The sequence below is a fragment of the Panthera tigris genome, chromosome A1, assembly GCF_018350195.1.
Source record: "Panthera tigris isolate Pti1 chromosome A1, P.tigris_Pti1_mat1.1, whole genome shotgun sequence".
Lineage (NCBI taxonomy): Eukaryota > Metazoa > Chordata > Mammalia > Carnivora > Felidae > Panthera > Panthera tigris.
This window is the reverse complement of record NC_056660.1, coordinates 70,662,728-70,685,671: the sequence shown is the minus strand read 5'-3', so window position 1 is coordinate 70,685,671 and position 22,944 is coordinate 70,662,728. Positions and strand designations below refer to the sequence as shown.

Here is a 22,944-nt window from a genome sequence, read left to right as displayed (position 1 = left end):
GTGTTCTATACGATAACATTCTATGATTTATTAAGAGAAAATTTCTCACAGGTGGGACAATGATCCCCTGAAAATCAAAGAAAAGTCAAATACAAAAATTTCAACACAAGGAATAAAACAAATTTGGTGCTATTAATGCCCTTATACAATTTTAAGAACTTAGAATATTTCTGTTTTTATATCAAAAGTTAATACAATTGAGAAAACACAGAAAGTATAAAACTAAATGAAACAAATCATTAGCAATAATATTCCTGATGGCTTCAAATCAGGAAGAAGGACAAAGGAATGGTCTAACAATATCATTTGATTCTATTCTCCTAAATGATTATGATCCCTGTGGTTCTTTCTCTAATCCCAGCCTATAAACCCAGTTTGAAGGAAGCCACACTCAGGTTCTGAAGTTACTGAGCACTTGGGACACTGATGAGGTAAACATTAAGCTGTGTAATTCCAAAACAGCAGTCCCAGAAATGCAGAAAGAGTAAAGACACCACCAGAACCAGTAACTATTTCTTTTACTCCTCTCTTTGAGCATAATTTACATTAAATGAGCTCTATCATCTAACCGAAGAACAAAACAGTCAAAAATTATGTTTTCCAAAAGAATACGATGGGAGGAGTGGATGATGTTGCTATATCTAAATAAGCAGATCACAAAAATGTCCAAAGGAGTTGGGGTGCCTGGGTGGTTCAGTAGGTTGAGCATCCGACTTTGGCTCGGGTCATGATCTGGCAATTTGTGAGTTCAAGCCCCATGTCGGGCTCTGTGCTGACAGCTCAGAGCCTCCCCTGTTCATGCTCTGTCTCTGTCACTCAATAATAAACACTAAAAAAAAAAAAAAAAAAAAAAATGTCCAAAGGAGTTAATAAAAATTGGGTGGTTCTTCTACAAACCTGTTTCTTAATACTCCATGATACCTACCTGGGGGGCATCCAAAGTCCAATGGCTAAGAACACAGGTGCTGGAGCCAGAAGGCATGGGCTCCGACACTGGCTCTCTGACAGCAAACCAGTTACCTCCCAGGGTGTCTCCCTGGAATTGGGTCTCCTCATCTCTAAGATGGAGATAGTAACAATACCTATTTCATAGGATCATTGAGAAGATGAAATTAGCTAAGGCTAAAGTACAACGGAACAATATGTGGCACACAGTATGCTTAGCAATGGCAGTCTGCCACCCAAGAGTCCCAAGTTTGTTTCTTCCCTGCCTGTCTTTGGTTGGTATATCTTGTGGTCATCATGCAGCCTCTGAACCCGTACAACACAGAACTATTATTGGTATTACAATACCACAAAAAACGTGCGCCTGCATCCCTAGAACACTCCACAGGATCAGATGATCTGTATACTCACTATTGCCAATGAGCAAGGGAAGAAGGGCAGGGAAGGGAAGCAAAAACTATAACAAAGGCAAATTCAATTCGTTATCACTGATGCTATGTTTTGCGTGCTAAAAAACAACACTAACACCCTATTTACTTCTACAATGATTCAGACCATACATCTCCCTGCTACATACATATAGCCTACCCACTCAACCCCGAACTCTACACTCAATGGCTGCCAGTCCTGCTACTAATTCACATAAGAAGCTACTTACAGTTTACTTTCCTTGGCTGGTTCTACAACAAATCAGCAACTGTTTGGGGGGGGTAGGAAATCATTGCTTCAATATAATATGGGTAAAAGCGTATCTGTACACAAAAAGCATCCTCAAACTATTCTGCATTTGTGTATAAAGCAGAGCTACACTTTCAGCAGTCTTGGGTTCAGGAAAATAGTTTCCAGCTGACTGTGTTTTCCAGACAACTCCGAGTCAAGCAGACGACTATGTTGTCTACAGACTACACGTAGTCTATAGACTAATATACTTTCAAATCTTTCTAAACTTTAGTACACATTTCTATTATTACTGTCAGCATAGCAAACATAATTGAATCTTTTTTCAAAAATATAGAGCCTTTGAGGCATCATCAAGAGAGTTCTTCTTGGTTTAGCAGGAGAAAAGGATACTGATATCTATACTGTACTTTGTAATTATAGGACACAGCTTTTCAATTTTTTGGTTTTTTGGTTTTTTAAATGATTCCCTTCATGCTAGTTTTTGTTGTTATTTGGCTCTTTCTGCTAAAGCAAGGGTGCAGTTTGTAAAATCTGGCTAACTGGGTGACAAAAACAATGACTACTTTAAACCTACACTGCATAATCCACAAACCTCAAATTACCACACTCTGCTCTGAGATGTAATAATCCTACTATTCTCTCTTAAAGGGCAATAAGAATTCAGAGAAGTTTAATGAATTTACCCCCAAATTGGAATGCTGATAGGTATTCACAAGCAAATGCAGCAATTTCATCAATGGTGGTTCCTCCCTCTGCCCCACTCCTGACGGGTACCAGATCATGTAAGCTATAAATTCAGCTTCCACCAGGCACTCCACACCAGCCACTCTGCTCCATCCTAATACTTTATTTTAGGCCCCTATCACTTCTTACTGAGGAAAAGCACTTTTAATTCACTGGCCAACTTCAAGTTTTGTACTGCTTCAATCCTTTTTCCATATCACAAACAAAAGTAAGTTTTCCAATTCTAGAATTCTATCATGTTAACTTTTCTACATCAAACCATTCAGAGGCTCCCAAAGCTCTAAGGCTAACCTCCAAAACCAGGAACATAGCAGTCAAGGCCACATATACCTGGATCCTCGTTTTCTCTCCAGCTTGCTCTTACTACAGACCCATACACCGCAGACCTGCAGTTTTCTAAAGCTCCAACCGTCTCGGAGCGCTAAGCTTTCACGATAAGATGTTCTCACTGACCTGGAGCTGTGTCTCCATCACCACCCTCACTCTTTAGCTAACTCACTACTGCTCAAACTTTAGAAATCATTGGTAGATCTGCCAGGATGCCCTCAAACTAGGTTTGGTGCCCCTCCTACGTGGGTCCCCTGCACTCTGAGCTCTGAATTATTAAAATGTATTATGTTGCCTGTCTACAGCCTCCTAAGGGGACTTGAAGCTCTTTGAAATCATGGTGTGCAGTTGTTATTCTTTGCTAAACAAGTGGGCTGGGGTTCCAAACCCTGTCTTCTCTAGCTTGAAATACACACTTTTCACTGCTCTCAAGTTCCTGAGGTCAAGTTAATAAGATGTTGAATAGAACAGAACTTGTTAAAGGCCACTTTGGTTCCTCTGCCCCACCCCCCCGCCCTACCCCCATGTGCATACGTATTCTCTTCCTAAAAAATAAAAAAATAAACATTTTTTTAAAAAATTGTGTTAAGATTTTAAAAGAATGTAGTAAACCATCCCTCTATACCCTCCATACAACAGTATAAACATTCAAATGGGAAAGGAACAAAAGTTTTAAAAAGAAATATAATGAATTGAAATCACATTAATTTACTCAAGTTAGATGTGAAAATTACTTGGGGGAAAAAAGTAGAATATAATACAATTGCCAAGGAAAAAAAGAAATTTATCTTTAAAGATACCAGAAGCTAAGTAAAAAAAAGAGAGACAGAAAAAACAAAGAAAAGAAAAAAAAGAAAAGAAAAACATATGGATTTTAAAAAACACAATTATCTATAATTAACACATACATTCTTTCAATGGTAAAGTACTGCTAATGCAATTGCTAAAACCACAAGATACTCCAAAAATTTACACTGTTTATTTGTATAAGCGAACCTCCATCTGCATAGATACCCTTAAAAGTAATCTTTTACCCAACAAGTCTAAACTATAAAATGTGAAAAGTAGTGTAGTTCCAAATGAATACAGAGTCACTACACAAGAAATCTAAATTAATAACCAAACTTAAAAAATAAGTACAGCTTCTCATATCAAATAATTAAAAGCAAACTAGAAATAATACCAGCATAAAAATTTATCAGCCAAAATTATTTTCAAATGCTTATCAGAAAACTATAACCTGCAGGTTCACTTGTGGCTTAACTAATTCAGACCATAGGTGCCAAGAACTGTGTACCATAAAGTTAACACAGTAGGAAGAATCTGACATTATTTAAGAGTATGATTGGATCTTAAAAATCACCTAAAGCATACAAGAAGACAAAACTGAAAAGATAAATGGGGTTTTTTTTCTTCTACTTGCTACTTTTCCCTATTTTCCAAATTAACAGAGGTTGCAAATTCAAATGCAGGTTGTCAAATGCAGCCTCTCTGAAAAGACTAGGATGCACAAGCAAAACCAACTTTATTACCTACTACAGTTAAAGATACCATCACTTTGAGGCAATCTTAGAAGTTCCACTAAGTTCTGTTCAAGACCCTAGATTCCAAAACTGTAGTGATCTTCGGATGCCTGCTGAGCCCCCCACCCAGGGGTGTCCCCAAAAACAATGGTGAGAAAAATCTCACTTTTGGGAGAGTCCCAATTTCCTTTTCAGGAACCTCAGAAACCAGGAATCTGTTGATATCATGATTAGATTTGAAATGTTTATTATTGGAAGAAGCCCTCCTTTTTATTAACAAAACTTTCCTTATTAGTAATAAAATATCCTCAGCATATCTTGTTCTAAGTCCATAGAAAGAGTTCATATGGAAGAAGACAAGTATAGGACCTATAAATTCATCATTGTACTAGCTCCAGAAGCCAATATATTCAGATGGTTTCATCACATTGGTATCTAAATAGGATAAAATTTGCTTTGAAACCTATAATAAAACCTTGACAATCTTCTCTACCTTGTTTTGTCCATGGGAGAGATCTCCCCTTCAAATCTTAAACCACCACAGCACTGCATATTATCAGGTCTACAATCAGAGATAGCCAACCATTAGGTTGGGAGCTCAAGATATGCTATTATGAGGTTCACATGGGTTCATCACAGGCCAAGTCTATGCTGTGAGGCAGACTTCTCCTTAAAGGTACGAAATTCAGAAGTTATATTTACGTTCTTATCCTTCTAAATAGCATACTCTCACCTAGGATAATTCAGAATTATAGTAGACTATTTTGTAACCCTTAAGTTTAATTTATTTATTTTTGAGAGAGAGTGCATGCAGAGGGAAACAGCAGACAGAATCCCAAGCAGGCTCCATGCTGTCAGCACAGAGCCCAACACAGGGCTCGAACCCACAAACCATGAGAGCATGACCTGAGCCAAAATCAAGAGTCAGGCACTTAACAAACTAAGCCACACAGGCACCCCTCTTTTGTAACCTTTTGATATGGTTTGAGAGTCACCTGTGAGGTGAGGGGAAGACTCAAAATCTCAAACACCTAGTGTTCTGCTATTTTTTTTAATACAATGAGGAAACCTCCAAAAGGAATTCAGATTCCACATTTGTTTCCTTACAAATTCACAAGGAAGACAAAGCTCACAGGGAAGAGGAAAAGCACAGGAAAAGTCAAGTGAAAAATGTGAAAAACTTACATCTCTCTCAAACCTCCTGGTCTTCATCCTGCTATTCCTTTTCCTCCGTCCTGTTTTCCTCCATTTGCCCCTGCCCTGCTCTTTCTTCCACTGACCTGCTCCCTTATTCTTCTAGTTGGCCAGAAACCCTCAAAGCAACATTACCTTTTAAAATTAAGATACTGTCGGGGTGCCTGGATGGCTCAGTCGATTGAGTGTCCGAATTTGGCTCAGGGCATGATCTCACAATTCATGAGTTTGAGCCCCACATCAGGCTCCCTGCTGTCAACACAGAGCCTGCTTCAGATCCTCTCTCTCCATACTCTCTCTGCCTCTCCCCTTTTCAAAAATAAAAAACATTAAAAAATTTATAAATAAAATTAAGCTACTGTCAGAACAGGGCCAGCCTTGAGGGCTACATTAAAACTTTGGTCTCTCCTGAACTAAGTAGTATTAAAGACTTTCCAAAGCTTACACAGATTAGACAGATATTTACAAAGAAATTGAGGAATGTATAAATAATCTAGGGCCCTCATATTTGTATCAGTTGGTTCATATTGCTTCTAAGAACCTCAGATTATAAACTATTAGAGGAAAGGGAAAAATGGAAAGACCTGAGAGTGACTTCAGACTCCTAATTGCACAGGAAACCAGAGAGGTTTCGATACTGGAGTTTCGAACTGGAAATGATGGGAAAGGTGCTTGGGAAGCCACTACCGAAATCTTTCCTATGGAAACAGGTTGGACTCTAATCCAGTTGTGCTAGCAAAGAAAGGATACGTTTATTGGGCTCTTCAGAGAGAACTCTTCAGTACCTTTAGATAGCATTCAGGAGTAGACCCTGAAGCAGTTGTCATCCATTTCCCTCCTCATTTGTTGTGAGTAGCCTTAAGCCAGAAACTGAAAATTTTATAAACAAGCAAAAACTGGATGTATACAGTCATATAGTCTGATCTTTAATGACATACTATACATTTTGAAAGAGCCTGAAAACAAAAGCAGAATAAGACCCAGAATAAACTGATGGACTTACAGATAAAACTAGATGTTCCCACTCCAGAAATTAAAGCAATCTTTTGATAAAGACACCTGCAGTATTGTAAACAGAAGTGACAATGAATAAACCATTGTTCTATATTAGCCAAGAAAATGAAGAAAAAAAATATATAATAGACAATGTTGAACAGCAAATTAAGTACCTATTTCCCATTTTACCCCTCAACTTACGAGAAATTTCACTAACTAGTTATTAGTGATACAAGTAATACACCATAACTTTAAGCCCAGCCACTGTTACACAAGCTTGTTCTCAGAGTCAACAAAGTACTCAGATCATGAGTATCTCTAATAACCTTCAATTTACCATGTCCCAACCCATAGCGGTCACCGTGGGACCTTGGTTCAAGGAACATTCCTTCTCCCTACAAGACACTACATTCACTAATTTCATAAGAAAGCATATACAATACAAGCAGAATTTCCAGATCATATGCTCTCCTAATGACCACATATGTCAACTCCTAAGGACTCTGCTACTCACCCTCAAGACAGAATTAGTTTGGACTCTCATTAAGTCCAAATTGAAGATTTCAAGAAGGCCAGATTTCTTGTTAGAAAACAAACTGCAATTATACCAATAGAAGTATTGGGTCTAAATAGATCACAGTGCATAATAAGCCACCTAAACCACTACCTGAACTTGCACAAGTCACTCAAACAAGAATGTAAAGAAGGACTAAAGAAAAACTAAAACCCTACTCAAGACAGCCTAGTAAAGAAAACACTTGTCAGAGTTTTTTAAGTCTGCAGTCAAGGTGTGGCTATATTATATTTTCATTTAGAGGTTCAACTGGGGACAAATCCAAACTCATTCAGGGGGTTGGCAGAATTTATTTCCTTGTGGCTGTATGACTCAGCACCCCACCTTTTTGTTGGCTTTCAGATAGAGATCGCCCTCACTCAGATCCTTAGAAGTTGCCCATAGTTTACTGCCACATGCACGTCCTCAATATGGCAGCTTACTTCTTCAAGCCAAAAACTACAATCTGTTCGCTAGTCCACTAAGATGGAACATAATCACAGCAGTAATACCCAACTACTTTGCCCCATAATGCAACTGAATGCGGTGATATCCCATCCCTTTTGCCCTATAACATAACCTAATTCAGCGAGTGACATACTATCACCCTTTGCCATATTCTTTTAAATTTTTTTTCAACGTTTTTTATTTATTTTTGGGACAGAGAGAGACAGAGCATGAACGGGGGAGGGGCAGAGAGAGAGGGAGACACAGAATCGGAAACAGGCTCCAGGCTCCGAGCCATCAGCCCAGAGCCTGACGCGGGGCTCGAACTCACGGACCGCGAGATCGTGACCTGGCTGAAGTCGGACGCTTAACCGACTGCGCCACCCAGGCGCCCCACCCTTTGCCATATTCTAACAGAGAAGCAAATCACAGGTTTTACCCAAATGGAAGAGGAAAGGGTTACACAAAGGCTTGGATGCCCTGCAGTTCCTCAAAAAGGTAAACATGGAATTACCGTATGATCCTGCAATTCCACTTCTGGGTGAATACCTCAAAGAACTCAAAACAGATATTCAAATAAATATTTGCATACAAATGTTTGTACTAATACTATTCACAGTCACCAAAAGATGGAAACAACTCAGACATCCATCAATTAATGAATAGGTTTTTTTTTAAGTGATTTAGTCCTACTATGAAATATTATTCAGCCATAAAAAGGAATGAAATACAGATATATGCTACACATGGGTCCTATATTCTTAGTTTATTATTAAACCTATCTAAAGTCCTTATTTCCATATATTTGTAGTTATGTAATTTCCATTTAATTCTATTAGAGATTCAAATTCCCTGGTGAAAATCTTTACATGTTAATCTATTTTTCTCCACATTTTCTTCAAATTTTTTTAACATACCAATCACATTTATTTTATAGTTCTTATCCCTAATTCCAGTATCTGCAGCATATGTGGATCTATATCTATTGTCTACTTTACTTTTTCTCTTGGTTTTTCATTACATTTTCCTTTATGGTGTGTCTAATAAATATGTACTAAAGGACAAATAAAGTGTATACAGTGGTTATACGTGTAAAAATCTATCTCTTAGAAAAGTATTCATCCAACAAGTATTTAGTGAGCACCGACTGTGTACCAGGTACCACTTATAAGTGATGCAGTAATAAAAAGAATACAATCCCTTTCAGCAAAGAGTTTACAATCCAGTGCGGGCTGTAGGCATTTAGCCCATCATTAAAATGGGCAAAAAGGCCCATAAAATCTGCACTCCCCACTATACCTTACTTCAATTACCTCGTCTCTGACTTCTCTCTCCCTTGATCACAGAAGCCACATGACTCCTTGCTGTTTGTTCAACATCAAGTACCTTTCAACCTCAATACCTATATGTTTTTTCTTCTTTCTGCCTAGTATGCTCTGCTCTTCCTGCTGCTAGCCACATGACTTGCCCTGTCACCTCTTTAGATGGCTTGCTGAAGCGATTTAAAATTGTCAATAGATTCACCCACTCCCCAGCATTTCCTCTTCTCATTCCCTGTCTTATGTTTCACCATAGCATGTACTGTTTATTATTTGTTTATTGTCTGTCTACTTCTTCTATAGTATAACCTCCATGAGGGCAGAAGTTTTTTATTGCTGTTGTTCATGACAATATCCATAGCACTTCAAATAATGCTAGACAAACAGCGTGCACTTAAATACTTAGTAGATGAATGAATGCATGATTTAAAATGTGACGGGCAGGGGCACCTGGGTGACTCAGCCAGTTAAGCATCCGACTCTTGGTTTCAGCTCAGGTCACGATCTCAGAGTTCATGACATCAAACCCCGCATTCCACTGACAATGTAGAGCCTGCTTGGGATTCTCTCCCTCCTTCTCTATCTCTCTCTCCTCCCTTCCCCTACTCATGCACACATACGTGTGTGCTCTCTCACAAAATCAATAAATACATGAATGTTTTGAAGTAAATAAAATAAAATGTGATGGGAGAAGTGTGGGGTACTAAGAAAAGATAGCAGGGGCCTTAATCTAATCTAGACAGTCAAGGGATGTCTTTGTGAGGAATGTATGTGTAAGCCAACACCTAAACAATGTGGAGACCATCAAGAATGAAGACAGAAGCAGAATCAACACACACGACAGAATTTAGCAGAGAAGTTTCAAGAACCAGAAAGGTGTCTTACATGGCTAGTCTACACAATGTAAAGGGTGAACTGGCACGCTATCAGTCTGAAGAGAGAAACCAAGGCCAGCTATTAAAAGGATTTAAATGAGTAGCCATTCACAAGTTTTTAAACACAGTCACAAGTTTTCAACATATAGCTGAATTTGGATTTCTGCAAGGTCTCTCAAGCCCCCAGTGTTGAAAATTTATTAGATGGGACCAAGACTGGCTACAAAGAGACGAATTAGAATGTTGACAAAGTAATCCAGATTAGATGATGGTAACTGGAACTTGGGGTTAGCATGAGCAAAGAAAGAAGTAAATGGATCAGAAAGATCGATAGATGAATTCTCTGTAGTTGTATTTATCAAGAATGACTCTACATGTCTAGCTTGAGGAAAGATGTGGAAACTACCACCACTTTCCCAGGCATAAAAGAATCAGGTTAAGAAGTTTACAGCAAGAGTCTGCAAACATTTTCAGAATGGGCTAGGCAGTAAATATTTCAGATTTGGCGGGTGACATAGTCTGTCACAATTACTGAACTCAGTCATTATAGTGAAAAAGCAGCCATTGGCAATATGTAAAGGAATGAGCACGGCTGTGTTCCAATAACACTTTATTTATAATCAGGTGTGCCAGAGCCATAGCTTGCCAATCACTGGTTAGAGAGAAAATTCTGAGCTGAGCTTTCAACCTGTTACTATCAAGGTACCTCAGAGGCATCGAGCAGAACTGTTTCAGAAGCACCTGCAAATGTAGTTCTGAAGTTCCAGAGAGAGCTAGCACAGATACAGACAGGTTCCAGATGGAAGACTGCCCCAGGGCAAGTGTGTACAGTAATAAAAAATTTCCTTCTCAGAACCCAAAATAAAACCAACATTTACAGAACAAACATAGGAAGAACAATCAGCATGAAAACTAAGAATAAGCATTCAAAATACGCTAAAAAATACAAAAACAAAACCAGAATGAGTAGTGTGTCAAAAGGGAATATTTTGAGAAGGAGAAAATGATCAAGAGACTCAAATGCTTCAAAAAGATAGAGAGAAGATCAGGATTACAAATTATAAACTGAATTTAGTGAAAAGGAGAGGTTGCTGGTAGCCTTGGCAAGAGAAAGTTCAGTGGGAATGAGGAAAGAAGCCAAACTATGGCAGATTAAAGACTGAGTGAAAAGTGTAGAAATGAAAGCAAGTGAGGACAATTCTTCTAAGATGTGTGGCTGTGAAAGGGTAGAGATAACTAAGGTGACAGCTGTGAAGGGGCAGGGGGTTACTGTGCTCCAGGAGGCAGAGGAACACATTTCTTTCCACTAAACTGGAAGCAGTGGTGAGGGATCATGGGTATTGTGTTTATCACCACCTGCTTCCCGGTTAGCCTGGGATCAGTACATTTGTTGACTGAGGATTTTTAACAGCAAGGGCAATAGGAAGTTGCTGAAAGACAAGTTTTAAGATATGGAAGAGGGAAAAGATAATCAGTAAAAACTATAGCCCATGAAGTCTATAAGGGATACATCTAGAGCCTGACAGGAAGAACTGGCTCTACTGAGGATAACAATACCTCTTCCTTATAACAAAAAAACAAAACAAACAAACAAACAAAGGATGAATACAGATTAAGGTAAACATGGGCAAGAAGTGGAGGATATTAATAAGGGCCAAGCTTGTTAACTGTCCTGTAACACATGAAAGGTTCCTGCACAATAAAGAATTGTCCAGCCCAAAAACTAACCATAGTTAACACTGAAATTTTAAGTTTTTATAGATTAACTCAAATCACAGATTAAAGCCTACATAGGGACACTCTTCTAATCAGGGAGGAAAAAAAAAAAAACAAACTATATATATACAGAGAGTAACTTTTCCCCGGGAAACACATGCATACACACACACACAAACCCACTCACTTCAATTTCTGCATTTCTTAGAAACCTTCAGCTGCTGAAGCTGCTTACTGAGGAATTATGTTTAGGATCTATGATCATCCACAGCTGTATCACTTTCTACCAGAAACACATTTATAATTTATGTGTTATGCATATGGACAGAAACTCAACATAAAGATACACAGAGAACATCATAATCCTTCAAACATTAAACACATATCATCATTAAATGAAATCCAGAGATCTAAGAAAACATTTTTAAATCACCAAGATTTTTCCTATTAAATTATAAGCCAATACTGCTCATGACTAAACGGGAGAAGATATCTGCAAATGACATATCCAATAAGGGGTTAATATCCAAAATATATAAAGAACTTATACAACTCAACACCAAAAATCAAATAATCTGATTAAAAATGGGCAGAAGACCTGAATAGGCACTTTTCAAAAAAAGCAAAAAAAAAACAATACAGATGGCCAACAGACACATGAAAAGATGGCCAACATCACTAATGATCAGGGAAATGCAAATCAAAACCACAATAAGATATCACCTCACACCTGTCAGCACAGCTAGACTCAAAAAGACAAGAAAATAGTGGCTCAGTCGGTAAAGCATCTGATTCTTGATTTCAGCTCAGGTCATGCTCTTCTAGTTTGTGAGTGCAAGCCCTAAGTTGAGCTCTATGCTGACAGCACAGAGCCTGCTTGGGATTCTCTCTCCCACTCTCTCTCTACCCCTCCCCAGCTCATGCGCACACGTGCACTCTCTCTCAAAATAAATAAGTAAACTTAAAAAAAAAGTTTCAAAAAGCAATAACAGGTGTTGGAGAGGACATCAAGGAAAAAGAACCCTCATGCGCTGTTGGTGGGAATGTAAATTGGTGTAGTCACTACAAAACAATATGGAAGTTCCTTAAAATATTAAAAATGGAGGGGTGCCTGGGTGGCTCAGTCAGTTAAGTGTCCACCTGTTGATTTCAGCTCAGGTCATGATCTCACAGTTCATGAGTTCGAGCCCCACTGACAATGCAGAGCCTACTTGGGAATCTCTCTCCCTCCCTCTCTCCCTCTGCCCCACTCTTGCTCATGCTCACTCTCTCTCTCAAAATAAATAAATAAAAATTTAAAGAAGTGAAATATCCTATGATACAGTGATTCCACTACTGGGTATTTACCCAAACAAAACAAAATCATGAATTCAAAAAGATATATGTTTACTGTAGCATTATTTACAATAGCCAAGATATAGAAGCAGCCCAAGTGTCCGTAGATAGGCAAATGGATAAAGAAGAGGTGACGTGCATGCACATACACACACATATACACATACTGGAGTATTACTCAGCTTTAAAAAAAAAATTAGATCCTGCCATTTGCAACAACATGGATAGACCTATGATGCTAAGTGAAATAAATCAGAGAAAAAGATATACCATATGATTTCATTTATATGTGGAATCTGAAAAAAAAACAAAAAATAAATTCATACCCATAAACACAAAGAATAAACTGATAGTGGCCAAAAGAGAAAGGGGTTAAGATATGGGTAAGTGGTTGAAGGGGTATGGGAAGTACAGGTCTCCACATGTAGAATAAGTCACAGAGATAAAAGGTACAGCACAGGGAATATAGTCAATGGTACTGTAATAGCATTGTATGGTGACAGGTGGTAACTACACTGTAGTGAGCACAGCATAATGTATAGAGTTGGGGAATCACTATGTTGTACACCTGAAACTAATGTAACACTGTGTGTCAACAATACTTCAGTTTAAAAAACATTGATCGTGAAATACAATGCATAAGTGGCTTCTTGCTCCTTTTAACTTATGCCATTTATTTTTTTTTTAACATTTATTTATTTTTGAGACAGAGAGAGAGAGAGCATGAACAGGGGAGGGTCAGAGAAAGAGGGAGACACAGAATCCGAAACAGGCTCCAGGCTCTGAGCTGTCAGCACAGAGCCCGACACGGGGCTCGAACCCACGGACAGCGAGATCATGACCTGAGCCGAAGTCGGACACTTAACCGACTGAGCCACCCAGGCACCCCGAACTTATGCCATTTAAAACAATCCAGCAGTGTCTGGATGACTCAGTTGGTAGAGCAAGGTGACTCTTGATCTTGGGGTTCTAAGTTTGGGTCCCATGGTGGATGTAGAGATTACTTAAAAATAAAACATTTTTAAAAAATAAAATAAACCAGGGTCAACAATACTGATTTATTTTAACCTACACATATATATTCTATAAAAGCAGTAAGTGCATTTTATCTTACACTTTTGACAAAATATTTGACTCAAGGACATGTATATTTCAGTAAAACAGTTTCTCACCTTGACTACTCCATCAAAGCCAGGGATTGTGTTAACCTTTGCTTTCTTAGCTAATAATTTGCTTTCAATCTTGTCACCCATGGCTTGAATGGCATGTGTGTCAGGTCCAATGAAAATGACATCTTCTGCTGCCTGTGAAGAAATACAAGTCAAATTTTATGAGAAAAACAATACAGTGCTTGATACAGAATCACAACCTTATAAAAAGAAAAACCCATACATATATTTACTAATCCTTTACCCACCCAAAACAACCTAAAAGCAAGCATTTGAGCCATTAAAATATATAATGTCGTATATAGTTAAAGTACACAAAGATATAGAAAACAAAGTCGGGTCAAAGAAAAATAACAAAGATGAATTCCTGCTTGATGTTAACAGTATTCTCTGGAACAGCCACGGCTGTGGTGTTATTTTTTATATATAGTATGCTGCCACCTAACCTAAACAGTAGGTTCACCTTTAAAACACCTTATAAACCTTTGTATTCTCTAAACCCTGCAGCACACTGCCCAGTTCAACACAAATATCCACTTTTATTAAATACCAACTCTGTGCTAGGCTTAGAGCTAAACACAGGGGACAACATGGATGAAAACCACAGGATATCCGCTAATTCAAGGGAACGAGATCACTGACACCTCAGGGAAATAGACAAAAGAAAGTAGAGAATGTTTACATCTTTGTGACTATAAGAAATGAGTCAAGAATACAGTGGGAATTTACCAGGTAGAGTTACAGTTTCAACAAAAACTGTTCTGTATAACTCATATTTAGTTCCCCAGCAATAGATCTACCCCCTCTGTGTTTGTGGTATTATAATGAACAAAATGCTAGTGAATTTTGCTAATGAACTAATTAGGGACAGAACAAAATATGATGTAGTTATTAGTGCCACTACAGAGCATGGTTTACAGAAGTAAAGGTGAGCCTTGCTGAAGTAAAGAATGAGGTTATTGGGTAAAGAATGAAGATTAAACATGAAAAAAAGGAAAACCAGATTGTATGCTGGGCGCCATCTGGGTAAGGTGCCTATCGATTCTCCAGTGATCTTTGGTTGGGTCAGTATAAAGAATAAACCGTGTATTTTATGTCTCACATTCTATCTATTGGCCTTGGCACCTAAAAAGACTCGGCTTGGGGGAGCTTCATTCTCCCTGTATTATCCAGAGTGGTTACTGCAGTGTGTTGCTTGGATTGGCCTCTCGGTCATTATGAACCAAGAAGATTACACACACCCACAGCAGAAGGTGGAAGGAGAACAGGGAATCAACAAAAGGAATGTACAAAGAGATAAATAATTAGGACATACGATGACTTAAATTTTGCACATGCTAAACTGAGAGGTCAATGAGATAGTGTTCAGAAAGCTGACAGAGAGGTCTAGAGGCTCTAAGATGAGTCCAGGCTGAGATACGGAGTTTCAAAGGCATTAAATGAAGGAAAAAGTTGAAAGTTGCAGATGAAATCACTCAGATAAAATGCATAGAAAAGCTGATGCTTTTAAACTCAGGATGTATACTTTCCCTCATGCCCAAAAACAAGACAGAAGGGAATTTTTAGATTCTAAAATAATAAAGCCTCCTTTTCTTTGTGTGATAATAGGAATAGCCACCACCTTGCAAGTCTGGTTGAAGGATTAAATAAAATAATGTAAAACATCAAGCTGAATATCACAACTATCAGTTATCTGTTAACCAGAAGTCCTGATAAAAAGAGAACATGAGAATAGTATGACAGCAAGGTCCACAGGGACCCTAAAATACATCACAGGAACCCAAATACCTACAATTACCAGTTACAAATGGCATAATGCTAGGTAAGAAACCTTTTCAGCCAAAACAGATGCTCATAAAGTACCTCTCCATCAAATGTTTGTATTTAGTTGTAATAGGACAAACTTTTCTTAATTAAAAAAAAAATCTTTTGTGGAACCCCAAAATGTAGATAGAACACATGAAAAGTGGAGCTTCTCTATAAGAGGGGAATGTGACTGCAGGCCCACATCTCCATGCTGTTGGTCTCCAGCTCAATAAACTACCACAGCAACTACCATATTCATTTCTCTTTATCCCAAACCTGCAACTCACTAAATGCTAAGTCAAAAGAAAACAATCATATTTCAACTATCAACTGTCTTTCCATATTCTCATTTTACTTGCTAAGATGGAGGTATTTTTATTATAAATGCTGTTTTAAAATACCACTATGCTAGATAGATATAACCAAGTAGTCAGAATACCCACGCAGACAGTTCGAGAAATAATATAAATGAGAACATCCAAAATACATTACGATTGTACAGTAAAAGTTCTGATTAACAAGGGCCCAACAACTAGGAACCACTCATCAACTAGATTTTTCTCATGGATTCTGATTTGAGAAAAATTACTCACCCCAAAATGCAAAAACTACCAAGAAAAAAAGCTCACATCAAGTATTTAGTAACTATTCTTTTCGTCCCATTCAACAGAAAAGAAAATTAGTCAGTAGTAAGCTGGGTAACTAACTACTCAAAGAGATGTTCCAATGAACCAATTTCCTTTTTATCTACATTTTGGTAGTATTCCCTGGGTTAGCCTTTAAATGTAATTAAAGCAAAATGAGAATGCAGAATCCTGGCTCCTGACTCCCACAACTCCTTGACCAATAGAGCAAGGATGCAGTTAGGGTAAGACAGTATGATAACTGCAAAGTGATGGAGCAGGTTTTAAAAGTTCTGAGATTTTGACCAAAGTCATTGCATGATTTAGAAGGTAAGGCAAGAATTTATCCACCCTCTTGATAATCTTCTGTTAACCCTGTATCTTATTGTTATCCATCTAATTGTCAATTTCCTTCAATCACAGTAAGTCTTTTTGACATTCCACAGCAATACAATTTACTTCTGAAAATATGCTTTTTAGGGACTTTGTAAATTTACCATGAATGATACATATAATACCTGAAGGCAGATAGAGGTCTTACAGTCATGGAAAAAAAGTGTTTTTTTAATATTTTTTAATGTTCATTATTTATTTTTTAGACAGATAGAGACAGAGCACAAGTGGAAGAGGGGCAGAGAGAGAGGGAGACAGAATCTGAAGCAGGATCCGGGCTCTGAGCTGTCAGCACAGAGACCGATGCAGGGCTCAAACTCACAAGCCGTGAGATCATGATCTGAGCCAAAGTCAGATGCTTAACTGACTAAGCTTCCCAGGTGTCCCAAAAAGTGGGTGTTTTTTAAATGGCATTGGAAAACATTTTAAGAGTGATATATAGGAATATCCAAAAAGCTGAAAATCAAAATCCAAAAAGCCAAAATCACTGCTCTAAGATTCCTTCCCCTTGCTAAATTCTGTGATTTTATGATTCTGGTCAAATTTTGATAGAAGAATAAGAAAAAGGGTTGGTTTTGAACAGCATCTTAGGGGAATAATGAGATTTAACTTACAATAGGCTTTATGTTGTAAATGAAGAACAGAAATAATCATCACTTCTAAAAAATGTCTGATGCATAATAAATTCTCAGAAATACAACAGTTACTAAACTGCTTTACTATGAATTCAGATTTCTTTTAAATGCATACACATTAGGCTCACCAAGAATTACTACTTCGATAATTATAAAACCAGGGTCAGACAAGAGACATAGCCATGAAAAAATTGCGGAACTGCCCAATGGACTCAGATTCCAGACCTTAATGTATTCCTTGCTAAAAGAAAGGAATAATACAAAATACACTTCAGTTAGAAAAGGTCAGTTCAGGATTGGTGCAGGGAACTTAGTACATGAGATAAAAAAGTAAGCCAGTGAAAAAGCTTCCAAAAATAGTATGATTATGTCAAAAGCATACAGTAGCAGATAGAAAGGCTAACTCTTGAATATGATAACAGTATGAACATCAAAAAGAATTGGGAGCGCCTGGGCAGTTCAGTCAGTTAAGCGTCTGGCTCTTAAGGTTGGCTCAGGTCATGATCTCACCATTTATGGGTTTGAGACCTATGTTGGGCTCTGTGCTGACAGCGTGGGGTCAGCTTGGAATTCTTTCTCTCCTCTCTCTCTGCCCCTCCCCTTGCTGGCACACACATGCTCTCAAATAAATAAACTTACAAAAATTAGTAATAGGGAGATTACAAGGTTAATTCATCTTTTCAAGTTCTCAGAATAAACCTTTTCCTGCTATCTCTGTTCAAACTTAAACTTCTTGGACATGTATCACTCATTTAAAAAAAAATATGCAGTTCTTTTAAAAAAGCAATATAGAAGAAAACTAACTTCACACATAAAACTAAGGAAATAAAAAGGTCAAGATAAAATCCCATACAATGTTTTTGTAAGGAAAAAAAATATGGATGAGAATACTGTATATGAAGGAAAGAAAAAAAAAAAAACGAGAAAAACATACCAACACATAATAGATTAAAACTGTTACCTGCTGTTTCAAAACAAGCTGAAAGACATGTTAAAGTAATAGGACACATTAAATAACATAAATCAGTATTAGAAATGTTCAGAAATGAAGTGACTGACCTCAAGATGCAATCAGAAATTAAAATATCTTTCTAGAAATGAAGACGAACCCAGAGGAAACTCAAGAGTGAATAAAGAAAACAGCTAATGCCTTACAAGAAATAGAAAGTGAAAGAAAGACATTATTCTAAATTTAAACATCAAGAAAAAAAACTATTTTTAAACGACGTAAGAGAAAATGACAAAATAAAGAACATCCAACATATGGATAAGAGGAGTCTTTCAAGAAAATTAAAGCAAATACTAAAAACTCTATTTCAAGAAAACCGTCTTAAAATTGAAAATACATAGCAAAAAAAATACTACAGTAAACCTGAGAAATTCAACCCAGAATGACACATTCTAGCAATACTGCTTAAAAGAAAAAGAAAAAATGCAAGGAAAAAAAAGAATATGTCATTTATATAAAAGAGAAGTTTAAATTATCACCAGACTCTGGGGCGCCTGGGTGGCTCAGTCGGTTGAGCGTCTGGCTTTGACTCAGGTCATGATTTCGTGGTCTGTGAGTTCGAGCCCCGTGTCGGGCTCCGTGCTGACAGTTCAGAGCCTGGAGCCTGCTTCAGATTCTGTGTCTCCCTCTCCCTCTCTGGCCCTTCCCTGCTCATGTTCAGTGTCTGTCTCTCAATAAATGTTAAAAAAAAATTTTTTTTTTAAATAAATTATCACCAGACTCTGACAACAATAATCCATGCCAAAAGAAAACTGAATAATGTGGTCAAGAAAAAGTATGAGCCAAGGATTTTAAATCCAACAAAACTGATGTCTAAGTATTGCAGAGTAAACATAATGATAAGCAACAACTCCGGGCCTTTTTCTGAGGAATCGAGTAAAATAGGGGTTTGCAAACTACAGGCTGTGAGCCACATATGGCCTGCTACCTGTTTCTGTCCAGTCCACACTCTAAAAATGGATTTTAGGGGGGAAACATTTATGGAAAAAAAATTAGAATACTGTATCATGATATATGTAAATTACATGAAGCTGAAAGCATTAGTTTACATGTTGTATGGCTCCTTTCTCATGACCACAATAAGACTATTTGCAACACACTGGATGGCCTGCAAGGCCAAAAATAATTGCCACCTGGACCTTTACAAAAAAGTTTGTCCACTCCTTTACTACAGAATGAGCTTCAGAAAACCAACCAAAATGACTAAAAAGAGGTCAACATAAATGGTCTATAGCTACCTGAGAGAGTATACTTTATACTAGCTGTATTTTCTGACAGTACAGATACAGTACAACTACTTTTAAAGCGAGGGAAGAATAGAAAGATGATGTGTAAAACTTCTTTAATGTTTTCAGTAATCATATCGGTGTTGACACTGCTATCCTGAGGTTGCTGTGTGTGTATTACTGACACGTAATTATGAAGGCTTCTAATTTCATCATCTCCCCTGTCCCTGAGAGTCAGAACTCTAAATATGAAAGAATGACAAAGAAGAGGGTAAGTAAAAGTTCTGCAATCCTGAATTTTAATTATAAGTATCACTATAAACACAGGAGGTATTTTTAATCTCACATAAAGCACAGTCTATATACTTTTATTTCATGTTATATATAGAAGAAAATTGTTGCATATTTATAATATAGTATATATATTATGCAACATCTATACTATACATTTAGATTTTATGTACCCTATTTGGGCTTGGGGATAGCATTATATCTAAATACACATATTAGGGGCACCTGGATGGCTCAGTCGGTTGAGCATCCAACTTCAGCTCAGGTCATGATCTCACAGTTCATGAGTTCAAGCCCCGCGTCGGGCTCTGTGCTGACAGCTCAGAGCCTGGAGCCTGCTTCAGATTCTGTGTCTCCCTCTCTCTCTGCCCCTAACCCACTCGCATTCTGTCTCTGTCTCTCTCAAAAATAAATAAACGTTAAAAAAATTTTTTTAATAAATACACATATTAAATGTATTAGAATGTTATATATTCTATTAATGGAACATTGTTAACACATACATCATACGTAATACACATATGTAACATAAAACGTGTTAAAAAAATAAACTTGTTAACACACATATCTTCCTGGCCCTATAAACTGAAAAGGCCTACAAACGATGACCATGAGTAGCAATGACCATGTCTGGCATGCTGTGGCCTCCGATACCATTTTTTAAAAAAACCAATGCATCTTGATAAGATGGCTGATTAAAGGCCTGGAGCAGGAAATGTAAAACTTAAGCCTAGAATGTCTTGTTAGACCAGAGAACAAGGAAGCTATAAAAGATTACGAGGTCAAGTCAAAAAGAGCATGAACCAACTTAGGACCCACTGGCCTAAGAGAAACAACTTAAGCTTCACTAATAATTCCAACAGATTTAAGCCTACAAAATATGTTTTAATCTATGATTTCATAATGACACTTTTTATAAGAATTGGGTCAATTGTGAATAAGGAACCGATTCATTACCTCAAAAACATAACATAAAAGTAAAGAATTAGGCATTTATCTTGCTCTTTCTAAAGGAGTCGTACCGCTAGGTAACCAAACAATAAATGTGGCAGAGTCTCTTTATAAGTATATTCTAATTAATTAACGAAAAAGATGTTAAAGTATCACCATTTTGCAATCCAGTGAAATACTAAATATAGACAGTAAGCATCGACCGTTGCTTAGATCTTAAAAAGTGCTAACAAGACACTAATGTGCTCCTACAGTCTTGGCCAAATGCATCAAAACCTGAATCTGATCCCATCTCTGAATCCAGGTGTAGGAATCCAATTTGTAGAAAATGCCAAGAATGAAGGAAAACACTGACCTGCAACTCGAGTCTGCAATAAACTAAGTCAAGTCTGACAAAAATTCTACAAGTCAATAACCCAGGGTTCTTCAACAGAAAATTGTAAGGAAAAGGTATGAAAAGAGAACCTATGGATTAAGAGAAATTTAAAAGACATGAAAGCTTAAAATAAATGGGCAAGACAAACCACAGTGTCTAGGGATGCACGTTTGGACCACAGAATTATTTTTAAATGCAAGAAAATGATTACTACAAAACTCAAGTAGTGAGCACATATAGGGAAAGACTGGAGGCTAAGATGGACATGGGTCACATGGACAAGAATCAGGGCAAACGTCTCATGTCTAGGCCTATGTAGTGATTCCAAGATTAATTTACCCTAGGCAAGCCACACATTTGTCTTGCATAGTTTTTCCTGTATCTTTTGTTTTATGATAAAAATTTCAAAAACAATTTCACAGTAGCCATCAGCTTATAGGAGTGAAACCAATGGCTGGACCAGGAGCAGACAAGTAGGTGGGTGAACACTCCCACCCTCACCATCCAATATTCTACCAGAGGCCTCAGGCTGTGCAGTGTACCTGTGTGTGATTAAAGAAGACTGGAGTCCAAATCCTAATTCATTTTCCTCCACGTGGACTGTGGGGTATCAATAAAGAGAGGTGCAGAATAACCCTAGTAAAGGGTGTCATCAGCCTCCAACGCCCTACATTTATAAGAGTCATTTTCTTTAATGTGCTAGTCAGCTCACCATGCATTAAGAACCCAATTTATGTGACTAAAAAAATTAGGATTAAGAACATTAATGAATTTTTTTTAACGTTTTATTTATTTTTGAGACAGGGAGAGACAGAACATGAACAGGGGAGGGTCAGAGAGAGGGAGACACAGAATCCAAAACAGGCTCCAGGCTCTGAGCTGTCAGCACAGACGCAGGGCTCGAACCCACGGACCGCGAGATCATGACCTGAGCCGAAGTCGGCCGCTTAACCGACTGAGCCACCCAGGCGCCCCAGAACATTAATGAATTTGACTGATATGGGAGATAGGTGACAGAGGAGAGACAAAGGTTCTATTTTAAAATTCTAAATGTAAACATAAACCAACACAATTTTTTCATTTGTTTGGGATCTTAATCACAAGATCAACTGAAACTTAATGACATACTTACAAACTGTATTTAGCTTACGGTACACTGTATATGCTGTGACTTAGTTTAACCAAAGGAATCTGTCTCTTTCTCTTTCAATATTACCAGTATCTGGATTTCATTCAGTCTAGTGTATATTTTGTATTAAGTGTCTACTTGGCATAGTGCACTCAAGTAATATTATTACTTCCAGATGATCGCCATGTACAATATTTAGTTAGAGAAATAGACTAGTAGTAACTTTCCCCACTGTAACAATTGGCAGAAGTCAGGTTTTCTAGGTGAGGAATATAGTTACACATAAAACCTTGTTTTTCATTCACAGGAAGTGAGCATTACAGCAAAAGAAGACTTTCTACTTCTAATATTTGGTAGTGAGTGGAATGATTTCCATTTCTACTTTCCAACTATTACTAAGTCAGAAAATGGTTAAATTTCTTTTATTAAATGTTGGGTTTCTGACAAAGGTACTTAGGGCAAACAAGAGGTTTTTGATACATTTGGTACATTTTAATAAAAACCTTTTTAAAAAACTATAAATCGCTGAATATCTCTGTAGTTCCTGGGTCAGCTTTTCAAGCTCACAGGGAAAATGTTTTTGGTTGTTTTGTTTTGTTTTTTTTTTTTTTAATTCTAGTTAGTAGATCCTATATTCACATTGGAAATGTTCTTTCCACTTTAGAAGATTAAGATTAAAGT

The 22,944-nt window shown here is 37.5% G+C and overlaps 1 protein-coding gene across 4 annotated transcripts in view; it reads right to left on the bottom strand.

Moving 5' to 3' along the window:
• PCCA (propionyl-CoA carboxylase subunit alpha) overlaps nucleotides 1–22,944 on the bottom strand; it is a 477,968-nt gene that overhangs the window by 285,716 nt on the left and 169,308 nt on the right. For all 4 annotated transcript variants that reach the window (XM_042979710.1, XM_042979700.1, XM_042979707.1 and 1 more), the window contains one exon: nucleotides 13,828–13,959. In XM_042979710.1, coding sequence (XP_042835644.1) covers nucleotides 13,828–13,959 — 132 coding nt within the window. The remainder of the gene's footprint in view (nucleotides 1–13,827; nucleotides 13,960–22,944) is intronic.